This window comes from Dipodomys spectabilis, unplaced genomic scaffold (genome assembly GCF_019054845.1).
Source record: "Dipodomys spectabilis isolate Male_0828 unplaced genomic scaffold, ASM1905484v1 ptg000006l, whole genome shotgun sequence".
NCBI classification, from domain to species: domain Eukaryota; kingdom Metazoa; phylum Chordata; class Mammalia; order Rodentia; family Heteromyidae; genus Dipodomys; species Dipodomys spectabilis.
In genome coordinates this window covers 9,996,468-10,021,337 of record NW_024870683.1, presented here as the reverse complement: position 1 = coordinate 10,021,337, position 24,870 = coordinate 9,996,468, and the positions used below count along the sequence as shown (strand labels likewise).

The following is a 24,870-nucleotide window of genomic DNA, read 5'->3' as shown; positions in this document are numbered from 1 at the left end:
AAAAAAACTAGACAAGGATCATGGGGAGAAATGTCATTACTGATTTTGTAAATAATGAATTTAGAAATCAAGAGAAAAACACCCAATCATAACTGCTTCACCTCCAAAACCCATCCACTGTGTTGCCTGCTTTGGCATAGGTTCCAACCAAAAGCCACACCCTGTGCTGCTACTGGCCACCTATGAAGGCCATCTTCCATGCTGCTCTCACTGTTGGACTGGAGAATCAATGACCATTGCTCACTGACCTCCAGTTTCTCTTCGTTGGTCTCAATTGCATACTCCATATCTTGCTGTCTTCTTATTTCTGCTTGGTTTAGAGTCTCCATTTGTTGGGAATATGTGGGATGTCCAATGTTCGGATGGAGTCCTTGAGAATTTTTGTCCTTTGATCAAACAACCCATATTTCAACATGGTTTAAACTTGAGATCAGGACTAAAAAGTCACCAGCCTATGCCTCTGTCAACTAAATCATGGTCAGACAGATGTGTTCTTTGACCTGAATTATAACCTGGGTGTGTAAGAGGCTATGGATGGGCAGAGGAGTGAGTGGCAGAAAAGATAAGATGGGGCATGGCTGAAGCCAGCTTCGGGAATTGGAGAGAGGGTGAGCTGAGCATCTGCTCTAGTGCAATCAGGGCATTGGTTCAATATAATCAGCGCTAATCATGTCTCATGGCTTTAAGAACCAGTGTGGGAAGCCAATGACCATGGCCCTATCAAATCCAGCCGATTCTCCCATTAAATACAACAGAACTTAATGAATGCATTTGTGAAGAAATGGTGACTCTGTTTTTATTTCACAGTGCCTCCTGTCCCTCAGTTCCTATCTAACTTTCCCCAAATTGGCTCATCTTCTTACCTTGAACTTAGCCTACCCAAGAGCTCCTGCCTCCATTCTGAAGTCCCAGCACTCCTCATCCTGGAGTGGTGTTGGCTGGGCCTACAACCCTTACCTTCTTTTTCTCTAGCACCTTCTGCTGTCTCTCAAAGTCTTCCTGGATGTCATTCATGGCAGTGCAAAACTTTTTCCAGTGCTGCTCCTTGAAATTCTCCATCACCAGCCAACACACCTGGGGTAGGAGCTCCTCAAATCTCCTCACCTGGGCTCGTAATTCTGTAAGAATTGAAGGTAGAGAACCAGAGGAGGGGACGGAGTAGAACCAAATTGCTGAGGTGATCTCTAACAAAGTCCCAAAGTAGTTTCCCAAAGGAAATCTCTAGTCTCCCATGTAGTAATTGCCATTCCATCAAAAGGGGCCCCTTAGCCTAACCTAACAAGTTGAAGGGGCTCCTCCTTCCCACTCTGCTGATTCTCAGCTCCTTTAAATTGTGTTGTGTCATTGAGCAGCTCTGCCAAGGTCTCCCCCATTACGTCTTCAAATGTTGCCTTGACTCTAGTCTCCTCACTCCTCTTTGCCTCCAAATAACCAGCTACTCCTCTGTGTGCATTTCCACCCGTCTCCCATGTTTTCATTTCTCTCTGTGCTGCATTATGAGTATTTGTCAGTACACTGATTCCACTTTCAGAAGTGAATCACTTAGTAGTAAACTCAGTCATGTTTTTAAATGTTCAATACTTCACGTCCACTTTTTAGAAGTTCCATTTTTTTCTCTTTTCTACCTACTTGATCATTTTAATAATGTCTTACTCTCCTGTTCTTTACTCTGGGTTCCAGATGCCTTCTTTTATATTTATATTTACATTGTTTTATATTATACTTTCAATATCTGAAGTCTTTGCTGTTCTTGTCTGTACCTCTTGTTTATGGTACTTTGTTTCTTATGTTCTGTATGGGGGCTTGTTGTTAGTTGTTGATTATTCTGGGATTTTTTTTTGTGGGTATAGTCGGAGGCCTGAGTTGAAGGTAAGTTTTCTAGAGAGGTTTGTGGTGCTTCTATTAAGCAAGTTCTGAACAATCTCAATCAATTTAAGATTTTTTTTTTGGCTGATCCACAAAAACAAAATTGAATTCAGGTTTAAAAATCACTTAGAGGCAATTTACAGTTCTGGATTCTCACTAGAGTTTGTTTTGTTTTGTTCTCCCAATAGCAAGGTTTCTGATAGGATAGTTTTCTTCTAGTTCATTCCCTTACTCTGTAGGTAGATTCCTTTGCGGGGTTCACCTTTATGTGCAACTTCCTACTTTAGGTTGTCTTCATCAGATTTTTCTCTAGTTTCTAGTACCCTAGAGGCCATGGAAATAGAGGCTCAAATTCACCTGGGGGGGTCAGTAAATGTATTTAGGGAAGTGACCAACGTTTGCTCTGAAGTTACCCTTTAGATTTCCTATTTGCACTTAATCATGGCTTTGTGTGTTTCTTTTTTTCTTTTTTTTAAATAGCTACCTCATCAAGACATTTAAAAGACTCTATTTTAATAGCTACCTCATCAAGACATTTAAAAGACTCTATTCCCCAAATATTGTAACCTAGCAGTTTACAAGTTTGCAAATGGAGAGTTGGCAACAAGACTGGACTTCCAGAAGAAATAGAGGTCTCTCCTGAGGGAAAGTTGAGTCTGCCACAGTGTTACCTAATCTATAGCACTTCCCAAGCCCATTTGACCACAGGACCTTGGGGCAAGTGTGACCCGGAGAAGCAAAATGCCGATTGTCGCTATAGAAGGAGGAACTCCACAGAGACAGAAAGTGGGATGTTGCTTACTTAGGGCCAGGAGAGGATGGGAAGTGATGATCGCACAGTTCTGCAACGAATTTAAAACCATTGAAAGGTAAGAAAATAGGCCTGTAAATCTGTCAAAAATAACTGGAAGAGCTGGGCACTGGTGGCTCATGCCTGTATTCCTAGCTATTCAGGAGGCTGAGATCTGAGGATCACAATTCACAGCCAGCTCAGGCAGGTAAGTTCATGAGACTCTTATCTCCAATAAACTACTTAGAAAAAGCCAGAAGTGATACTGTGGCTCAAGTGATAGAGTGCTAGCATTGAGCACTCAGAGGCTCAGGGACAGCATCCAGGCCCCAAGTTCAAGCCCCAGAACTGGCAAAAACAAAAACAAACAAACTAATGTGATGAAACCAAGTCTTTTTAGTGGTAAAGGTCAGATTTCAATGGGCATGGTAGTGCATGTTTATAATCCCAGCACTCTGGAAGCTGAGGTAGGCGATCAAGGCCAGCTTGGGCTAACTATAAAAACAAAAACATCCACATTTTTCAAGAAAAGTGAGAGTGTGTGTGTGTGTGTGTGTGTGTGTGTGTGTGTGTGTATGCGTGCGTGTGTGCGTGCACACCCACATATTTCTCCCAATTAAATCTGTTCATTGCTTTTACCCAATTCTAAAGGTCAGCTTTTCACAGGGAGGTTACTTTGCCTCCCCAGTGACTCCACATGAGGAGAGACTGAGGCTGAGTTCCATCACTGGTTTGTGCCACACTTATTTTCCAGTCTGTTGCCTACTCACCCATGACGCAGGAGTTGTGGTATTCATCTGTTTGGCTCTGGTACTCCAAGATCTTCCTGGTGATGTGCTCAACACACTGGTCGAAGTTTTCATGCATACAGTCAGGCTTGCAGACCGGACGCTTCTCTTTGCGGTAAAACTCCTGCCAGAAGAGTTCTATCACGTGAGGGCTTTCATCCCAGGACTGGAGCCCTGGATTCCGGTTCCCTCAACACCACACCCTTAAGCTTTTGCCTGTGTTGCTCCTGCAACATGCAGAACCTATCTAGCCTGGCTCAAGACCATAGCTGGCCTTCCTTACTGCTTGAATGGGTGAACAAAATCCTATTTCTCCTTCTAGACCTCAAATTGTAACTAGGCTGAGAGCTGACTAGGAAGCACCAAGCTGGATGTAGCCTATAGGCCATAAAGCTAGGTGAGCTGAAGCAATGGCCCATTCCCATAGCCCTGCCTGGTCCCCTGTGCCCTATACCTTGCCTGTTGACCTTCTGTTGGGTACTGGGTACTTTGGGGACAGAGGCTGAGTTTGTTCCTCTTGGCACACTAATATCTGGCATGCAGTTGGTATCCAAGAAACATTCAGTGACTGATTTAAGTAACTGAAAAAATGCTTAAGGACCTAGGGATGATTTCTAGGAAGGCCAAGGCCACAAGAAGACAAGATTTGAGGAGACTGTGAGGGGTCTCCAGCCGCTGCTCCTGAGTGCTCATGATCAGCAGACTGCAGAAAGTAGAGACAGCTGGGGGTGTGTTCCCAGGGTGGGTGCAGGCTCGTGGGCAATGGTCCTTACCTCCACAACGGTCAGCAGGTTGTCGTTGCTCTCCCAGAGGTGGCTTATGATGATCCCTTTAAAATCTCTGCAATATGCAAAAGCAGATCTGTGAGGGGCCTCCTCTAGATACACCAACAGGGACAAAACCAGAACATTCCAAGTGCATTATTTTAGCCCTGTCACTTCTTTTTTGTGGGTCTGGTCATGGGGCCTGAACTCTGGGCCTGGGCGCTGTTCCTCAGCTCTTCAGCTCAAGGCTAGTGCTCTACCACTTGAGCCACAGCGCCACTTCTGGCTTTTTTCTTTTTGCTTATGTGGTGCTGAGGAATCCAACCCAGGGCCTCATGCATGCAAGACAAGCGCTCTACCACTGAGCCACCTTCCCAGCCTTAACCCTGTCACTTCTAATAGCTGCTAGCTGCTCGCTATTGACAGGACCTTTGCACACCCCAATTCACCTCCAAAACAGTTGCCAACTTCCTTCTCGGTCACATTGATTCCTGTTCTTACTCAGACTGCCTAATTCTACAACTCCAGAGTATCCCTCGCCTCCTACAGAGATCTAATCAGGTGGATTGATTTGACTAGCTGATTAATCTACATATTTCTCCATATTTTGCAACAGACTCTAAACTACACCAGGTGTTTAAAATACTGAGAATCATTGGGCTGAAACAGCTGTGCTGCCTGGGGTTAACTACATGAGTAAAGCAGAACCCAATTCAGAATGAATGGTCATAGTTTAGGAAAACAAAACGAGCTTAACCAAGGAGAAACAGCCAATTTACTTCTAAGTGGGAACTTTTCATACCAGCTACTCTAATATTTTCTTCATCTTGACTCTGCAAATACCTTATACAAGTTTTCTCCTTTCTCCTGGTACACCCTTGGTAGAGCCATGAACCATAAGTGCCTAGCACTGCCAGTTCATGAATCCCTGTTTTCTCAAGTAAACCCATTAACATTGCCATGTGCCCAAGTTCATCCTCAAACATGGGACCTCTGTGTGTGTGTGTGTGTGTGTGTGTGTCTGCAGAATTAAGACCCTGCCAAGAAGTAGTGCTGAGTATGGGGGAAACCTCCCACTAAGGGGATGAATTCTCACTGTGGAGCTTGATTTTCTCCAGTTTTGAGTCTTCTGAACCTGGCACTTCCTTGAAATGAAGTTGTGCTGAATAGAGCAGTTCGTTGATCCCGTTGATCCCTGAAATGATAAAGAAAACAGAAAAAAAAGCATGGGGCAACATTGATAAGTATTTCCCCTTCCCCAACATCTCCCCCATCTCAAAAGCAATCTTGCTGCCTGCCACCATGGAATGCTTATCTTGAAAAAAATACAATTCTGGTGAAAGCATCTCTTCCCACACATAGATGAAATGGGTTGTCCTTTAACTGTTCCCACCCCACCCCTCCTCTTCTGATCAGCCTCCACAGCCCCTCAATGGATTCAGTGTTGGTGGCCTCCTGACTGGAACTGATTTGGAGGAGTTAATGGGCATGGTATGGCCACTTACTCAACTGAAGGAGTGCGCCTGTCCCCAAGCACCTGGTACTTTCTGTCCATTCTGCTCGGCTTGGAATGCCGTGATATGCTGTAGGATGAAGGTGCATCAGTAATCTTCAGTTTGGGGTCAGACCTGTGGGAGCCCTGCCTGGGGGTATGCCAGGCCTCCTATGATACAGCTGTGGAGGTGAGCCCTAGGAGATACTTCACCATTCCTCCATGGTTCTGAAGACCCACTTATCTTGGAGGGAAGACTTTACTGCTAAAGCCTAGCCAAGGCCACAGGGAGAGGTTAAGGAGCACAGGTACTCAGGCCCAGACATTTTCATCTTCCCTTGCCATGGTAAGAGCCCAAAGAAAATCATGGTGACCCACAGATAACCAAGGTAAGTAAAAATAAGATACGCCCAGTTCAACAAGAATTTCACATACACAATAAACAATTTTGCAGGTTAAGTATGCCTGATGAAATATTTAGAACAAACTCATGCAAAAAATAGCTGTTACTGGTCTGAGATTAAAATTGAACTGGGCCTGGTGTTGGTGGCTTACACATATGACCTTAGCTACTCAGAAGACTGAGATCTAAAGATGGTGGTTTGAAGCCAGCATGGGCAGGAAGGTCCATGAGACTCTTGTTTCCAATTAACCAGCAAAAAGCCAAAAATTGGAGCTGTGGATTAAGAGGTAGAATGCTTGCCTTGAGTGGCTAAAGCACAAGGACTTGAGTTCAAGCCTGCTGATGCGCATGTGCACGTGTACACACACCAACCACAAAAAAAAAAAACCAACAACAAGAAACCCTGGACCCTTTCTTATTTGGCAGCTCTAATGACATGAGATTTATTTATAAGCTTTTATAAGTTCTGAGAGACTGAACATCAAAACAGATGATGGTGAGATCATCTACAACCCCTAGTTGCCTGGAGCACCAACCAACCTTCTGTGGGCCAGGTTGCTGGAGGACAGATTTCTATCTCTAGTAATAGTTCAGGAAAGTAAACAATATCTGTTACTGTAAAAGGACCAAATTCTCTTAAGTATTGACTCCATTTCCAACCTAGTACCCTCTAGAGAAAGTCAAATAATGCACCTTAACCAACCATGCTGCATGTATGGCTTCCAGTGGGCCAGCCTCCAGTTTTCCCAGACCCACACCCTCCATCCATCCATACCTGCTGAGTGAGGTCTTTTCTGCTTACTGCCAAGTGGCTTCCCACTGCCCTGACTGCCCTTAATCCATCAAATGCACTTAATTGGCCAACTCCTTACTATAGCATCTCTTTGCTATAGTCTTTGCTCTTCTCACTTTGTTGGCCTTTGTTTCTCTCTACATCACAAATGACACAGGGTTCAGAGAGACTTTCTTTGAGTAAAGTTAAAAGCAAAGCCTATTCTCTTATTCTTTTTTTTTCCTTCTCTCATTCTCAAAATCATAAATCAAGCCATGTCACCCAGGGTTTATGAAAGATCCAGAAAACTGGCTCAGCCATGTGGCTGTCATCTACCTTCAATAAAATATATGAATGGAAGCTGGTGGCCAGAGCTTCAGGTGTAATGATCCCTCCCTTAATGGGGAGAGGAGGGAAGAGCACAGGACTCCTATGCCTGTGCTGTCATATCAGAAGCCATGGACACACTTCCAATTTCCAGACACTTCCTCAAGCGGGAGGGATTTGAGAGCTGCCTCCCTCTACAAGATGAGTTCTGGCTAAGACTAAGGTGTGAACATGGGGAATATACTGTGGTCAGAGTTGGGGAGAGTGAGTCATCTCTGGCCCTTAGAGGTACAGGCTTTGTGTGAGAAGACGGAGAGCCTGTGTAGACTTGCATACCTACCTCCCTTCTGAGGTGCCACTGGCACTATGCAAAGACTTCTTCATAGCATTTTCTCCCCGGCAAGGAAATCGCTTCGAGTCTTTGGGTGACAAGTACCAGGGCAAGAATGGAGAACAGCAGGTAAGGATGGGCAACCATTAGCACCAGCTTCCCTATCACCAGGTACCCCCAGACTCACAGGCCCGCCTGGTGCTGCTAGTTGTCTGGTCTTTGTCACACAGGTACCCTGATTTTGTCTTAGGAATTCTGAAACCAAAGGAAAGAAAATAAGCTTTTCCTCAGTGAGCACAGGAACAACTTGGGACAGGTTTGTAGCAGCATTGTACGTAGATGTCAACATGGGCTCAGAAGTTCATGTGAGGAACCGAAGCTCTGAGAGGGAAAGCTCCTGGCCTGCGGTCATAGGGTTCGAGGAACCCAGTGTTCAGGTCCCCAAAGCCAGCCTCCAAAGACTCGGGTCCATGGATCACAGTATAGGATACTCACTGCAGAATCTTCTTGATCACCTCCACAGCAGGGTCGTCAAGCAGGGACTTCCCCATGCGACTTGGCTGTGCAAAAGACTCAGGACTGACCAGGCCTATCTTGGCCTCTTCCTCGAGGGCCTCTGAGGATACCAGAATATCACTCTCTACCTCCAAATCATTCATGAAGTTGTCCTGTGGTCCACAGAGAAGGGTTGAGTGTGTAGGACTCAGGTCAAGTCCTGGGGAGGCAGCCAGCTGGCTCATCCTCCACAGCCACCTCATCCAAATGGTGGCTGGAGGCAAGCTGCCTGGCCTCCTGCAACCTCTCTTTTTCTCTCCTAGAAAATGGTAGAGGTCCTAACTTCCTCACAGAGCTGTTCATTTGTCCTTTACTCATGCCCTTAGAAATGCTTCCTGTGTGTCCACAGGTAGAGAGAGGCCACATGACATGGTTTAAGCAGGAGAGATAGACCTCATTGCACAAATAAATGTTTGGCCACAATCAGGAGCAGTGTTTTTGAAGGAAAAGTTCTAGTATCTCTGAGAAATCCGATGAGAGATCTGATGTGAGATCCACAGGTTTGGTTGCAGAGGTGCCTGTGTAGAGTTTTTAATCAAACTGATGAGATAATGAATGAAAGAAAGGATGAGTGACAGTTATTTGTATTCTTTTTGCCCGTTGTTTGGCCACAGGACCTGTGAGAGGGTGTGGCAGTCAGAAGCAGAAGGCACTAGGGGTTTGGACAAAATGGTGGACTGCAGATAAGAAGCAGGAGGCTGAGAGAGATTGAGAAGAGAATGTCAGAAGAGGGAATGTCAGAAGGTAAGGGGTCTCCTAAGAGACAACCCCAATGTGAGATTCTAGCTTAGATCTCACCCTGTGGGGTGAGCTTGTGACCTAGCTGGGAACCCAGACAACAACTCACCCACCCTTCTCTACTGGCCCATTCTATTCATTACCATAAAGACATCTTGAGTCACAGACACCACATCCAGGCTGCAGTTAAGGTACTTAATCCTCTGGTTCAGTTTTTCTTTCCAAGTTCGGACAAACCCAAGGAGGTCATCTGTGGTCACCTCCTGGAGGAAACATGGAGGAAGGATGCCCCAAGGAAGCTATCAGGTTCACGGGAAATGAAGGAACACGGCACAGGGGTGGGCGTGGGAAGAGGAATGTCCAGTGAGGACAACTGGTTCCTCAAAGTTCCTTCACTTGTTGGAAAGGCCCTGGGGAGTGGGAAACGCTGGTTGGCTTTCTCAGGTGTCTGCCCTGTGGAAGTATATCCTTCACTAACAAGGGCTTGGGGAAGGGGTTGGCTCCTGATTCTATCGGTTCAATTCTGGACAAACTTGCTTGACTCACTCTACTCATCTCTAAGATGGGGACCTGGATGTTCCCTAGGACTGCTTCAATGACCTAATAATGTCATGGCAGGAAACAGATGGAAAGGAGATCACAATTGAAATAAGCCAGACTCAGCACAACAAATAACCAGTGTTTTCTCTGATAGGCACAATCTGTCTTTAAAAAATGATGGACACAGGTGTTAAAGGGGGACTACTTGGAAGCAGGAAGCAGCAGGAAAGAGTAGGGCAAAGAAAGAGAATATCAGGGAGATGAATATACCTCACATACTTCATGTATGAAATTAAGACTAACAAAACCCATTATAATTGTTTTGCAAAAATAAGAAGATAAAGTAACAGAGTGATTTTGTTTAAAGTACATCATAAAAATGTAAGAATAATGACATCCTTTTGTGCAATTAATATGAGCTAATAAAAAAAACAAAGGAGATGTAGTCCAGGTAGAAAGGGTGTGAGAGAGTGAATAGGAAGGCCAATTGGGCATCTCCATAGCAACACCAAACATGCATCCTTCCTGGACCAACACTCCATAGGTGCACAGGGATGCACCCTCATTACATATCTAGTGTATCACCATTGTCTCTTTACCATTGCTCCACAGACAGTAAGCCAGTCTGCTCCATCAAAATAGAACTGTGTAAACTTAAGCTTACCCTCCTTCCAGTTGGCCAGGAGGCTGAGCAAGCCCACCTGGCAATGACCTGACTAGAGAGAACTGAAGGGGGTGTTGGAGGGGAGGAAATAGGAGCCACTAAACATTTCAAATCTAGAGAGACAGAGCTTGCCCTAAAGGGCCCACAGAATCATAGCAGGTTAACCAGTTTGTCCCTGGCTCCTAAGAGCTGGGCTCATAAGGGAAAACAGGGAAGTCTTGGGCAAACATGTCAGTGAACTCAGCCAATATGAAGAAATGTACATGAAGACACGTGACCGGGCTGGGAGTGTTGGTAGAGACTGAGGATAGCAGGTCATTCATTCTGCACTCTGTGCTCATGCATCTCTATTGAGTAGGCAGTAAAGATAAAGTAAATGTTTTCTTGGTGCTCACAACAATGGAATCATAATTCGACTCCAAAAAAGGGAAGAAAAGGGGAGGAGCATATTCCTTGCTTAGGACCCTGGGGGTAGGGGCCTCTGGTTCTGGAAGACTCTGGGTGGGCCACCAAGGAAAGCTCCTGACATGGCCAAGGGCACATGTGGCACGGGGGCAGAGCATGAGCTCATGGCAGAAAAGCAAACACAAGTGTAAATACACCAGCGAGTGAAATGCTCAAGAACTGAGGGATTCAGGCCCTTACCTCACTGAACTCTAGCTGTGTGCCTGGGTTGGTTGAGGAAGGACACCATGGCTGATTTTTCTTTTCCTTCCATTGAGCAAAATGGGTTAAAGAAGGCTCAGAACCCTCTGCACCTGCCACACCCTGCTTGTGCTGTAGATACCTCAGTGTAAGTTTGTCTCAAGACATTTTGACTACACCCAAGAAGAACCAACGAAGAACTCACTGTCTTATCTCCCTTGGGGTTTCGACACATTTCGATCTTGTCTTGAAGCTGCTTCAGAGAAGAATTTAATCCATCTGTTTGTGAATTGGATTTTGCCACCTAGAAAATCAGAAGAGCCAAGATGTTGTTTCTAGAATATAAAATGATAAAGAAGTTCAGCAAAACAGCTGAGATATTGATTAAGTATGAAAAAATGAAATGGGGAGGCACATGAAAAAACCAAAAATCATAGTACTTGTATGAGAGGAAAGCCATTCAAATGGTACTTTTGAAAATCTTGGAAGGGTAGAGTTTATAAGCTGGGTACAGGTGGCTCACGCCCATAATCCCCGCCTCTCAGGAGACTAAGATCTAAAGATCAGAGTTGGAAGCCAGCCTGGGCCAGGAAGTCTGTGAGATTCTTTTTTTTTTTGGGTCCAGTCATGGGGCCTGAACTCTGGGCCTGGGCGCTGTCCCTCAGCTCTTCAGCTCAAGGCTAGCACTCTACCACTTGAGACACAGCTCCACTTCCGGCTTTTTTCTTTTTGCTTATGTAGTGCTGAGGAATTGAACCCAGGGCCTCTTGCATGCAAGGCAAGCGCTTTACCACTGAGCTACCTTCCCAGCCGACTGTGAGATTCTTATCTCCAAAAAATTACTCAGAAAAAGCTGGAAGTGGTAGAGCACTAGGCTTGAGCAAAAGAAGCTCTGGGACAGACCCCAGGCCCAGAGTTCAAGCCCCAGGACTGGCAAAAAGAAGACTAGAGTTTACGAAGCTGTGGAAATAGAAAGAGGCTAGTCCAAATATATTTCCATCTCCTCGTGGATAGGAAAAGATATTAACAATAAATCTTAAACAGGAATTACAATTCTGAGGTAGAATAGTGGCTAATTTTTCCTTCATGTATTAGTTCTATATTTTTCATAATGGAAATGCACTTCGCTGATACTTGCTAGTGAAAATACAACCCTTGCATATGGTTGGTGCTAGCACTATGTGGGCAGGGTGTTCACATCATCCCTCCAGGACACTCTGTTCCCCACTTCTCCTGGCTCTTATTTCTCCCTCAAGCCTCGGGAAGCCTCACTTTCCCATCCAGATTAAACCTTCCCCTCTACACTCCCACAGACCCCACACACTTGCTCCCCTTCTAGAAAGAGATGGCTTGCCCAACATGAATTTGCATTCTGGCTCCATCATTGAAAAGGTCTGTGACCATCACTAAGTCACTGATTAGTTACTCTCTGCCTCAGTTTATCTCTAGGAATTTTTTTGTTTGGTCACACCGGGGCTTGAATTCTACCACTGAGTCACACATCCAGTCCTGAGTTTATCTCTAAAATAGGAGTAAAACAACATTTCCCTGGTATAGCTCTTGTGAAGACTAACAGAGCTAGTTAAAGTAGTTTAGTCAGCATGGCACATGGTGTGCAATGAATCTGTGACTTGTGGGAGTTTCATTTGTCTGCTGGGCACCAGTGGCTCATGCCTATAATCCCAGCTATTCAGGAGGCTTAGATCTAAGGATTGTGGTTTGAAGGCAGCCCAAACAGGAAAGTCTGAGATTCTCACCTCCAAGTAACCACCAAAAAGCTGGAAGTGGAGTTGTGGCTCAAGTGGTAGGGTACTACTCTTGAATAAAAAAAAGCCCAGGAACAGCACCCCAAGCCCTGAGTTCTAGCTCCAGGACTGGCACACACACACACACACACACAAGGTCTTTTTTTTTGGGGGGGGGGGTCCAGTCGTGGGGCCTAAACTCTGGGCCTGGGCACTGTCCCTCAGCTCTTCAGCTCAAGGCTAGCGCTCTACCACTTGAGCCACAGCGCCACTCCTGGCTTTTTTCTTTTCGCTTATGTGGTGCTGAGGAATCGAACCCAGGGCCTCAGGAATGCAACGCAAGTGCTCTACCACTGAGCCACCTTCCCAGCCCCCACACAAGGTCTTATTTGTGTTCTGAGAAGAAAAGCAAGTCCCAGACAGCATGTTTGTGTCCCAGCAACTGGACACTGCTGGTATGCAGGTAGGTGTGTGTGATAGATATCTGCTAGATGGAAGATGGCTCTGTCATACCTGACACTTGATGTTTACTTGCAAATTTGTCATCAACCTCTGGATTTTCTCTATGAAAATAAGGTCCACAGACAAGTTATGGAATTTACTCTCAAATTTGTTGATGACATCATTGGCCTGTGAAGAAAGATTAAAAAGTAAAATAGCAGGCAGTTAGGCAGGCAGAGAGCAGGAGGGAGGATCAAAGTTTAGGACTTCGGACTTAGGAAAAAGCAAAAAAAATTTGAGGGACTTCTATTGCAATTAATAAAAAAAAACCTGAATACCATGTGTACACCAATCATTCTAGCTGCATAGGAAGCATAAGTAGGAGGATCAAAGTCCAGGCCAGCTTGAGCAAAAAGTGAAGCCTTGTCAGAAAAATAAAGCTAAAAAAGCTAGAGGCATAGCTCAACAAGTAATCTGCCTTGCAAATGAAAGGCTGAATTCAAACCCCCCCCCCCCCCCCCCCGTGCTGAAATAAAAATCTGTCAGACCTCATGAAAGGGACCAGTTCAATCACTGCTTGGAGGAGGAGCATAGCCCTTCCCTAAGAAGTGACAGCCTGCAATGCACTCTCTCAGGGACCACCTCGAGGGTAGCTTTGGGGTCCCCACCTGGTCCAGGTACTCATTTTCCATCTTCTCCATGTGGATCATGATCAAACTTTCAACAAACTCTATCCGGGAAGCTTCTTTCTCCAGACGATGACACATAGACTCAATTTCTTCAGGGGAAAAGTCACCTCCTTCAGAAAACAACCTGATAATCATTGAGGAAAAATAAAAGCTACCAATCAGATGTGGAAAGTTCCTACCCATCCCAAATCTTACTGAATTAGACCCAAAGGGTAAGAAGATAGAAAGACAAATGCAGGGAGTACCAGTATAAGAAACAAACGGTAGGATTTGCATGCATGTCAGAGTGGCTGGCAGTTCCAACCATGACAAATAAATTCCAGGCAAAATTCAAAATAGGAAGTTTTCTGGAGTCACATAAGGACTCGGGAGTGGAGGGTGGGGAGGGATTGGAAAAGAGCTAGGGAAAGGGTGACATTGTCCAAAAAGAAATGTACTCATTACCCAACTTATGTAACTAACCTCTCTGTACATCACCTTTGTAGCAAAATACATTAGAAAAAAAGAATTCTGTCTGGGTACCAGTGGCTCATGCCTCAGATCCTAGCTACTCAGGAGGCTGAGATGTAAGGATTGTGGTTTGAAGTCATCCTAGGCAGGAAAGTCCATGAGACTCTTATCTCCAATTAACCACCTAAAAATTGGAAGTAGAGCTGTGGCTCAAAGTTGTAGAGCTGCTAACCTTGAACAAAAAAGCTTAGGGACAGTGCCCAGTTCAAGCCCCATGACAAAAAAAAAAAAAAAAAGATAAAAAGAAATGTAGAAAGGAAGGAAGGAAAGAGCTCTTTTCCCCTGAGAATTTTCAACCACAAATCAGACTTCATACACATTCTCCAATTGAATTCTTGTTCTCCTGAGTAACCTCAACAAACTTCAAGCAAAGAATTTTAATTAGTCTTGTGTATGTAATGCCCCAGCTGTCTAGCAGAAACAAATACTAATTCTCTCTAATTCTCTCTGCAAGGACTCCTTCATCAACCCAAGCCTCAAAGACTGCCAAAGCTGAAATCCTAAGAAACATAAATGTCTCATAGTAGAGGGGAAAAAATCACAAGGAAACAGGATAATGAGAATGAGAACCAGAACATCAACAGAAAACAGAAACAACTCCTCAACACACACACACAGATCCCAGACATTAGAATTATCCAACAAACTATAAAAATAACAAAGGGTCAGATGTCTGAAGAACTAAAAGAGAAGCTTGACAATATGAGCAGGGAGCTGCCAGTTTTGAGAACAATCTAATCGAACTGCAGTCGTGAAAATTCAAAGCTAAATGAACAGATTTAAACATGGGGCGTAAAACGTTAAGGGAAAAACCAAGGCCACCTCCCGCAGATACCTGTATGCTTGCGCCTACCTGCAGCACTTGAGGTAGTCAATATTGGTGTAACGCAGCTTGCCTAGACTCTCCTCCAAGTACTGCCGGAAACTGCGCAGGGACACCTGAATAACATCCACGTGGCTCAGCAGCTCCCGGTGTAGTGTGTTGGTGAGAATGACCAGCCTGTGGGGACAGGAGAGATGGTGATGCAGCAGTGACATGAGAGTACTGAGTGATGTCCTGAGCTTTGCTGTTGGGCCACCAGAATCACTGCCCAGCTTCTCTGTGTGGCACAGGAATACTAGAATGGATGTTTCAAGTGATAATGTGTCTGCTACAATGTGTCATTCTGGATCAGAAGCATGACCTGGGGCACCAATTTGGTCCAATAATCTCAGGTCCTGCTGGATCCTCATTCTCCCTCTGACCCATCAACATGGTTCCCCCTCCCCATGCTCTTCCCCAAAGAAAGCCCTACAGATGTCCTCTTCACAGCAAAGCCCATCTGAACCCAACTTGTCCCCACGTGCCTGGAGGCTGCCAAGGCCCCATTCCACTCTGAAACCCCACCCCAAGTTTCTCTCATTGGAAAACGTGACCTGTCCTGCCTTCTTCCGTCCCCAAATGGGAGTCTGTGTTGATGGCAAATGCACCCTCCTGTAGGAAGTCCTTCCTGATTCGAATTGAAGGGAAGTGGCTTTAATCCCATGGACATTTCAGGGTACATCATCTGCACCCTCTCTCACTGACTGTGTCTGAACCCTTTTCTCTCCTTGGCTGCTCACCCTCCAAACTGGATGCTGTCCAAAGAGTTTGGCTCTCTACTGCTTGAAAAGAGATTCAATTTTCCTTTGCAAGCAGCAGCCTGGCTGGATTTCTAGAGCTATCTGCCTGGTGGAGGGAGACTCCCCAGCCCCTTACTTTTGGCTCTTGGTGGCATTCAAGAAGATATGCTCCATATCATAGATCTTACGGCGGAAGTACTTGCTCCTCATTGTTTGCTCTTCTTGGAACTGGCAGAACATCAGCCTCTCCTTCTTTAATGTCTCGGTGATTCCCATGCAGTGGCTGTCCAGCCGCTCTTGGTGAAGCAAGAGTTCAGCTGTAAGAGAGTGAGCAAAACTGTGGTCTTCTGGAAGATCCTTTCCTAGATCAGTGCCCACACATTGCCTTTCCCAGGCCAGCTACAGAGAGTCAAGGTGCCTTGCCCTGTCCCTGCTGCTCTCACCAGGGCTAGGGCTAGGAATGAGCTCTGGCCTCAGAGAGGTCAAAAAGAGTCTAACTCAGGGTTTCTCCATGGTCAGGAAGCTCTGCTGACTTGGGAGATATCTGCCTACTGCACAGGGAGCGAGACAAAGGAAACAGAGTCTCCCAGGGGCAACCTGAGAAAAGCGAGTATAGGTATAGGGTGTTGGAGTGTGTGGGAACCTAGTGGAGAGGACTTGGGCTAGGGGAGAACAACTTGTGTAAAGCTGGGCATCTGGATTTATTCCTCATCTATGGATACTCATGCAGAGAGTCTGAATTCCAGCTGGATAGGGAAGAACAAGAGCCCCCCCACAGGCCTTGAGGGGAAGCAGCGAGTCCCCAGATCACCCAAAGGATTCTTGAGTGCTGTGGCCTCAGCTTTGCCAAAATTCAGCTCCATTTCTCTGGCCTACATTTCTATGCTGTACAAGCCAGGGAACTGGAGCAGCAAAGGACATCAGCCCCTGCCCCTCCCCAGAAGCTACTCCTCAGTGCATTGAAGAAACATATTCTCTAGGTGAGGACAGACATTTTTCAAATGTCAGTCAAATTATCCCAGGCTGTGAGCCTTGGGACTGGAAGCCTGGTATCTGCTTGCACATCCTCAAGTCCTTCAGATCAGAGTGTGGATGGATCACCTGGAGGGGATCTCCATTAGGTGGGCTATGCTGAAGTATAGAGTATGATCAGGGAAAAAAAACCCAGTGGGTCATGGAAAGAACTTACTAAAATTGTACCCTCCCAATAATGGAGCTTACCACCTAAAGGAGAAATGACATGTCTTTTTAAGTATGGCAAAAGATTAGGAATAATGCCTCCACTCTTGGGTGTCATGTCTTGTACCTGGTGTTCATGATTCCATGATAACACCTCTAAACTCCTTCTGTAGGTGACAGAAGAGTTAGAGGGGTCAGGTAACTGGCTTGAGTCACACAGCCAGAGAAGCTGAGCCTGAGAGCTCTGATTTCTGAGCTAGAGGCTTGCCTCCAGAGCAACCATAATGCAGGTGTGTTTCTGAAACCCAAGAGTTGTAACAGAACTCTTCATTTCAGCCACTTAACACCCCTTCAATTTTTTTTAAATCTTGAATGCAGATTCTTAGTACTTTCTCTCTGCAAGTCAGAGAAGTAGAAAATCTCATGCACTCAAGTACATTTCCAGATGAGGTAATCGTATGTTAAGTGTTGCGTGAAGCAAACTGAATCAGCTAACAAAACTTAGGGCACAGGACAGCTGGTTCTGAAGGGGGTTCTAGAGACAGGGTAGGCTTTCCCAGGCAGAGTCACACCTGCCCTGACATTATGGATATCCTGCTCAATATGCTGTAATCTTGGTTCATGCAGGTGCAGACGCAGCTCTAGCTCAGAATCCAATTCATGAATTTTGGTGGCCACAATGATCCGGACACTGAGTGTACATTCGTCAAACCATTTCTCAAGGTGATCAAAGAAACCAACTCGAAGTCTGGGGAGAGATAAGTAACAGTTAGGGCCTCCTGCCCACAATGATGACCAGTAAGAGAGCTTTTCATATTTTGTACCTTCCTCCTTATTTTATTTCATTGTGTAGGTAGACCATCATACAATTTTTTGGACCACTGCCAGGGCCACACTGGCTGAGATGAATAAACTTGTACATATGCCTAGGGTAGAGGCATTTCTATAGGATGAATGCCCTGAACTAGAGCTGATGGATCAGTTAAAATACACCTGTAGGTTTCACAGATAGAGACAAACTATTTCCATTAGAGAGCAACTTGCATTCTCATTTCCCCATAGCATCAGAATGTGTAGTCAAATGTTTTCATTTTACCAAGACTAAGCATATTTTCATGTGTATAATTCTACTTAACTTTTTATTCCTGCACAGTATCCACTGATGTCTTTTGCCTGTTTCTCTATTGTGAGGCTCGCTCATCTTAAAAAAAAAAAAACAAAAAAAATGAACCAAATATGAAGATGGTATAAAGCTGTAGCAATCATCAAGTGTGGGATAGTCATGCAGGAACAGACACACAGAGGAAACAATACAGCAAAAAGCCAGTGTCAAGGGGGTGAGGAGAGATTCTCACTAAATGTCCCAGGAGTTCTAGACTTGCCAGTTCTAGACAGGCCAGCTGAGTGACATTGGAAGACCCTGTCTTAAAACAGTAACAAAAGCTGGGTGCTGGTGGCTCACGCCTGTAATCCTAGCTACTCAGGAGGCTGAGATCTGAGGATCGCGGTTCAAAGCCAGCCAGGGCAGGAAAAGACCGTGAGACTCTTATCTCCAATAAACCACCAGAAAACCGGAAGTGGCACTGTAGCTCAAATGGTAGAGCACTTGCCTTGAGCTGAAGAGCTGAGGGACAGCGCCCAGGCCCGGAGTTCAAGCCCCACGACCGACAAAAAAAAAAAAAAAAAACAGTAACAAAAGCACACTAACAAAAAATATGGGAAACAGCTTTATTTTTCTTTCTTTTCTTTTTTTCTTTCTTTTTCTATTTTCTACAATGAATGTGTAAAATACCATACATGAAATATTCATTCCTAGTTTTGTATCTATAGCACTTTGAATAAAGAAAAAAACCCTAAAATAACAGATTTATTAGGAAATAGAACCAAAGATTATGTGGCAGAAAAATAAAGGGTTTTTATGTACAATGCCTATACCAACAGAGCAGTCTGGGATTGATGGTAAGTCAGTCCCACTGAAGGTATCTGCGTATGCAAGTAATTTTTTAATATCAGTTTTTTATTGTGTTTCTCACCCTACTCTCCCTCAGTTACCTACCTTTTAAACCTCTCCAGCTTAAACTAATGTTTGGTTCAATTTCCGTGTGAATAAAACTCAGAGCAAGAGAATGAGGATACAAAGGTTTTCTACTTACTGTTTCTTAATTTTTAAAATAAGGTCAGATGGAAGTATCACATGCTCTGTGAACTTGGTGGTGAAAGGCGTGCTGAAGTATGTGACTGGGAAGGTGGAATGGAGAGTCTTGGATTTCTTCTCTTCTTCTTCCAGGGATACGTAGACAAAATAAGTGTTCCCACTGGAGGTTGTGAAGGACTGCAAGTCTTCCTTGACTTTCTCATCCTGTTTCTTTTCCTTGATTTCAGCCTATGAAGGTAACAAGGCTTAAGAGTCAACATCATCTCATATATTTGAGGATGTCATCATTTGGTAGTACAGATTATAAATCTTTGAGTCAAATTTCCCATAACTGTTACACACACACACACACACACACACACACACACACACACACACACAGTTTTTATTTTTGTTTATGATGCTGGGAATTAAATCCAGGGCCTTTTGCCTGCTAGGCAACTACTCTGCCACTCAACTGTATCATCAGCCCCATAGTGCTTTTTAAATTGAGATGTTCTACATAAAGATTTGGGTTCCCAATTTTTCCTTCCTCCCTCTCCTTCTCCCTCTCTCTCCCTCCTCCCCCTTCCTGTCATTCCCCTTTCTTCCCCTCACCTCCCTTTCCCTCTTTCCCCTTCCTCCAGTCCTGGGGCTTGAAACTCAGGGCCTGGGCTCTATCCCTGAATCTCTTTTGTGCTCAAGGCTAACACTCTACCACTTGAGCCATAGTGCCTCTTCTGGCTTTTTCTACGTATTTATTGGCATAAGAGTCTCACAGACTTTTCTGCCTGGGCTGGCTTCGAACCGCAATCCTCAGATCTCAGCCTCCTGAGTAGTTAGAATTACAGGCATGGATCACTGGCATCCAGCACCCAATTTGTTTTAAAAAATCAAAACATATGCCAGTTTTGAGCCAGCATTTGTCATTTTTCATTTGGCTTCCAATCCTTTTCTCTAACATATCTGTGGACATCTGAGTTTGGAATTCCTGTTCAAAAAGAGGTTTCATATACCAACTCTCTCACAGTGATAGAGGAAAATGAGTCTTTTGCCATTCTGCCATTATGGACTTGAAGCTATGGTTTTGTGGATTTTGAATGTATTTTGAGGACAAGATCTAATCATAGGAGTCATTGCCCAGTAAGCATTCAATGGAGAGTTTTGTCTTCATCTTTTGTGTTACAGACATAGTGAGCAGGAAGAGTGAAGTGAATAGGCTAGGCTGAAGCAAGAGAGGCTGAGTTGACTGTCCAAGAAAGAGGACCTGAGAAAGAGAGACAGACAGAGACAAATGCAGAAAGTCATGTCTATGAGGGGTGACTCCAGAGTATGCTATTTGAGGAAAGAAAAGTGAATTTAAAAACTATTGTTGTAAAGGACACATTAGATATCTGTTGACAAAAAAATTAAAAGGAATAAATACTTTATATGGACTTCAATAGAAATTGAGCTATAAGGGGCTGGGAAAGTAGCTCAGTGGTAGAGCGCTTGCCTTGCATGCCTGAGGCCCTGGGTTTGATTCCTCAGCATCACATAAGCAAAAAGGAAAAAAAAAAGCTGGAAGTGGCGCTGTGGCTCAAGTGGTAGAGTGCTAGCCTTGAGCTAAAGAGCTGAGGGACAGTGCCCAGGCCCAGAGTTCAGACCCCACGACCGGACCCCCCCCCCCAAAAAAAAATAGAAATTGAGCTATAAGAAACCCTAGCTTTGCAGGCTGAGCTATGAGGATCATGGCTTGAAACCAACCCGGGACAGAAAAGTCCATGAGACTGTTATCTTCAATTAACCAACTACCAGAAAACAGAAGTTCAGCTGTAGTAAAGCATTAGCCTTGAACAAAAAAGCAGAGGCCCTAAGTATGAGGGATCTACACTGTGGGAACATAGCAACCTTTCTCGGTATTTGAGAATGAACCAGTTACTGGCTTACCTCAGCCACAGATAAACTCTCGAACTCTACAGTTGTTTCCTTCACCTCTTCCTTTACTTTCTCCTTTTTTTCTTCCTCCTCTTCTTTCTTCTCTTCTTCCTCCTCCTTCTCTTCTCCTTCCTTCTCTTCCTCCTCCTTCTCTTCTCCTTCCTTCTCTTCCTCCTCGTCCTCCTCCTCTTTCTCTTCATCAACTTCCTTCTCTTCCTCCTCCTTTTCCTCTTCCTTTTGTTCTTCCTCCTCTTCTCGGATCCTCACAGATTCCTGGTTCAAGATTAGCTCTGGAAAGAACTCTCCTTCACCCTTCATTTCTTCTAATTCATGCATAGAGCTTTTTCTGGGCTCATCCACCTGGTCACTCTGTGAAGACTTGTAGTGCTGGTTTAGTATCTCTTCCCTTGTCCAGGACTTTTGACCTTTTTCTTTGATTACTTCTGCTGGTTTTTCATAACCTGTCTCTCGACCTAGGATCTCTTCAGCAGTGCGCGAATCCATTTTTGCCTTTTGTTTTTTCTTCTTTTTGCTTAATTTCTGCAGCAAGTTATCTTCCTGTTCATCTATTGGTGACCAATATCAAAGCACAATAAGGCAATGGCCAGGATGGCCTGGAATGAGCACTAAACACAGATATCCAAAGTAATAAAGCCAGAGACTCTGACTTCAATTGCCAAGGAGTTACCTGGTCTCCTGAATGTGAAAATGACTTCTCCATCCAAGTTCTACAAAGAAAAATTATGAGTTACTGAAAGAGCAGTATTGATTTTCTCACTTGTCTTTTTTTGGGGGGGGGGTCCAGTAGTGGGGCCTGAACTCTGGGCCTGGGCGCTGTCCCTCAGCTCTTCAGCTCAAGGCTAGTGCTCTACCACTTGAGCCACAGCACCACTTCCGGCTTTTTTCTTTTTGCTTATGTGGTGCTGAGGAATCGAATCGAGGGCCTTGGACATGCAAGGCAAGCAACTCTACCACTGAGCCACCTTCCCAGCCCCTTCTCATTTGTCTTTTAAGTAAATAAGACCCTTCCCTCCTTTCCCCTCCATTCCCTCCAATATCTGATTTGGGCCATGGCCAGCTCCATTCACTGGGGGCAATCAGAGTGTTATCATGCCAGGAAACTAATTTCCCCAAATACCAAGCAGACTAGTAACCCCATTACAGCATCCACTAGGCAGTAATGGATTAAAAGTTCATTTGTGGCTGGTGGCTCACACTTGTAATCCTAGTTACTCAGGAGGCTGAGGTCTGAGGATTGAGGTTTAAAGCCAGCTCAGGCAGGAAAGACTGTGAGACTCTTATATCCAATCAATCACAGAAATAGCCAGAAATGGCACTGTGGCTCAAAGTGGTAGAAGTACTAGCCTTGAGCACAAAAGCTCAAAGACAGTGCCTGTACCCTGAGTTCAAGCCTCACAACCACCACCAACAACAAAAACAAACAAAAACACTAATTTGGAGACATTCTTGGTAGTGATTTAGAGAAAGAGGAAGAAAAATTTAGGTTGAGGGACCTTCATTAAGTCCCTTAAACTCTATGAGCTACAACATCTTCCCTCTGTGCAATGGGAATAACAACACTGTGCACAGCTTTCAACCAGAATGATCTCAGAGGGCAGCCAAGGTGCTTGCCCTCCTGTATTCCTGTAGTCTAATTCTCAATCTCAATGCAGGTGTCCAGGGGAGCATGTATTAGCAAATTGAACTGGGATCCCCTCTGAGTGGACATATTCTCAGGGATGGAGCTGTGTAATCCTTATGTGTAGGAAACAAATGGCCAAGTTCAGGGTCAGGAAGGATGGATTTGTAGGCAAAAAGCCCTATTGGAAGAATTCATATGCTTACCCAGAGAGCATTTACTGTGTCTGAATTCTATGGGCGACTTTATGCTTAACGGCCATTGAAATTGCATAGGACTAATAAGGAAACATGTTCTTCCCGGGTGTTCTGATATTTGATAGCAACCAAGAATAAGTAAATTTAGAGACTAGAGAGGTAGCAGGGAAGGTAAAACGAAAGCTCAAGTAGAATGGGAAGGATGATTCTTGTTTCTGCTAGTAGACCAGGAGTGTGGGCGGGTATGGGGATGTATGGAGACAGACTGGGGACATGAACAGGAAGAGAAATGAGCTTTCTGAGCCAAGCAGAGACAAGGTGAGAAGCAGAGTGCATGTGCCTTCTGTGGTCTCCTAGAGAGAAGGGTGATCTAGATTTGCTAGGGTTGCATATTTGGTGAGGGACATTGGAGTAGAGAATGTTTAAGCAGTCAGAATTAGGCGACAGTGGTAGGTATGATAACTAGAATTCAAAGTATCACAGGAATAGTCTCTCATAAGTCCATTTAACTCTTTCAAAGTGAGAAAAGCTAGTTGTTGTTTTTTTTAGCCTCTTTCTCCTTGATGGATTTTGTACTCAGCAATGTCAGGAGTGGTTTCCAAAAGTTGAGACACATTAGATGGGAAGCCATCCTCTCCCCTTTGCTGCTTCATGAGTAGCTGGAGGTATCCCATCCTCTCCCTACCTGTTCAAAGACTTCACGAACGAAGAAATGTCGGCTGAGGTTGGCGCTGTAGTTGTTGAGTTCTTTCAGAAGGATCACTGGGTACTCCATTACCTCCTTGGCCAGAAGGACATGAAAACTCTCAAATCTTGGAGGGGGGGGGGGGAGAGAGTTGAGACCATTGTTTAAGGGAAGGCTCAGCTGAGTGTAAAAGAATCCAACAAGGAACTCTGCCTGTGATCCCAAGGAAATAGGCTACCCTTTGACAACAACTGGTACTGGGAGGGTGTACCTTTCAAAGAAACAATCCTAGGTTTATTTGACTGTTTTTGTGATCATATGAGAAGTACCTGCTCTCTATGAAAAATCCAGAAAGCACACAAGATTTTTTTGGGGCTTGGAATTTGAATTCCCTCTTTGTCTACCCTTCTAAGCTTGTCTCTAAACTTTACCTCCATCATCCCATCAAACCCTCAAATACCTCAAGGCCCAAGATTTTTATTTGCTTCTCCAACAAGGAGACCAAGGTTTCAGGGGTCACTTACTTGCCCAAAGTTATACTTCTGGTTCTAAGTATTGCAATCAATTGTAGAGCAATTCTATTTCTGTGAATGATCCTTACAGAATTACTTGTACAGAGTCAAGTACAAAGAAGTTCACAGAGAACTACTGTATTAAGAAAGTGGAACCAATTGAAAAAAAGCTAATTAATGGGGACATAGTTAAAAAATTATGTAATCTATATTTATAAATTTTATATGGTTACTTATTGAAATATATCTGTAAGTTCTGGAACAAATTGTATGCTATTGTACGTATATACAAGTATGTACACATATATCTATAAAAAGGATTAACTGGGGAGGAATAAAAGGTAAAATCTCTGTATTTGTAGTGGTTTTCTCCCCTTTAGCAAACAGCATACATGTTTAAATAGTTAAAAGGGGAACCCAAGTTTTTAACCTTTCAATCCACACTGCTGTGAAATTTTTTCCACAAACTTTCCAAAATTCTCCCTGGAAAGTTTTGTTTCAGCTCAAGCAGAGTTGCACAGCACCATTATATTCTCCAGTATTGGAGGGATAGTTTTTATCTTAAGCTTACTTGGGATTACCCTGGGGACCCTATACAGATGAGGCTGCCAGTAACCTTGCATGTGAATCCGGACCATCTCTTGCTGAGGTCTGATCAGCCTACCTGCATTGTATGTTCTTCAGAAAATGTTTGGCCTTTTCCAGGTGTATTCTCAGTGCTTCTTCATGGCTTTGCTGCCTCAGTTGATCCAAGAGCTTATCAAGTTGGGCTTCCAGGCCCTTGATGCACACCCAGAAAACAAGAAGAAGAAGATGTGAGTTCCTAGATCTCTTACAGAATGAGCAACATGCAGAGCCCCTGCCACTGAGGCAGGCCTGGGACTTCCTGAAATGCACACCAAATCTGTCATTGCTCCCTCTCTGCAGTACAGGCTCTGGGTCTTC

The 24,870-nt window shown here is 44.5% G+C and overlaps 1 protein-coding gene across 1 annotated transcript in view; it reads right to left on the bottom strand.

Moving 5' to 3' along the window:
* Ccdc180 (coiled-coil domain containing 180) overlaps positions 1-24,870 on the bottom strand; it is a 46,752-nt gene that overhangs the window by 6,429 nt on the left and 15,453 nt on the right. The window contains exons 14-33 of the mRNA XM_042698781.1: positions 24,590-24,705; positions 23,414-23,540; positions 21,581-21,620; positions 20,914-21,458; positions 18,995-19,212; positions 17,414-17,589; positions 15,799-15,979; positions 14,914-15,060; positions 13,530-13,674; positions 12,934-13,050; positions 10,881-10,979; positions 8,970-9,089; positions 8,029-8,201; positions 7,725-7,788; positions 7,543-7,613; positions 5,714-5,791; positions 4,218-4,284; positions 3,427-3,568; positions 958-1,118; positions 249-386 (exon numbers count right to left, since the gene is read on the bottom strand). Of these exons, the coding sequence (XP_042554715.1) occupies positions 249-386; positions 958-1,118; positions 3,427-3,568; positions 4,218-4,284; positions 5,714-5,791; positions 7,543-7,613; positions 7,725-7,788; positions 8,029-8,201; positions 8,970-9,089; positions 10,881-10,979; positions 12,934-13,050; positions 13,530-13,674; positions 14,914-15,060; positions 15,799-15,979; positions 17,414-17,589; positions 18,995-19,212; positions 20,914-21,458; positions 21,581-21,620; positions 23,414-23,540; positions 24,590-24,705 (2,925 nt within the window). The remainder of the gene's footprint in view (positions 1-248; positions 387-957; positions 1,119-3,426; positions 3,569-4,217; positions 4,285-5,713; positions 5,792-7,542; positions 7,614-7,724; positions 7,789-8,028; positions 8,202-8,969; positions 9,090-10,880; positions 10,980-12,933; positions 13,051-13,529; positions 13,675-14,913; positions 15,061-15,798; positions 15,980-17,413; positions 17,590-18,994; positions 19,213-20,913; positions 21,459-21,580; positions 21,621-23,413; positions 23,541-24,589; positions 24,706-24,870) is intronic.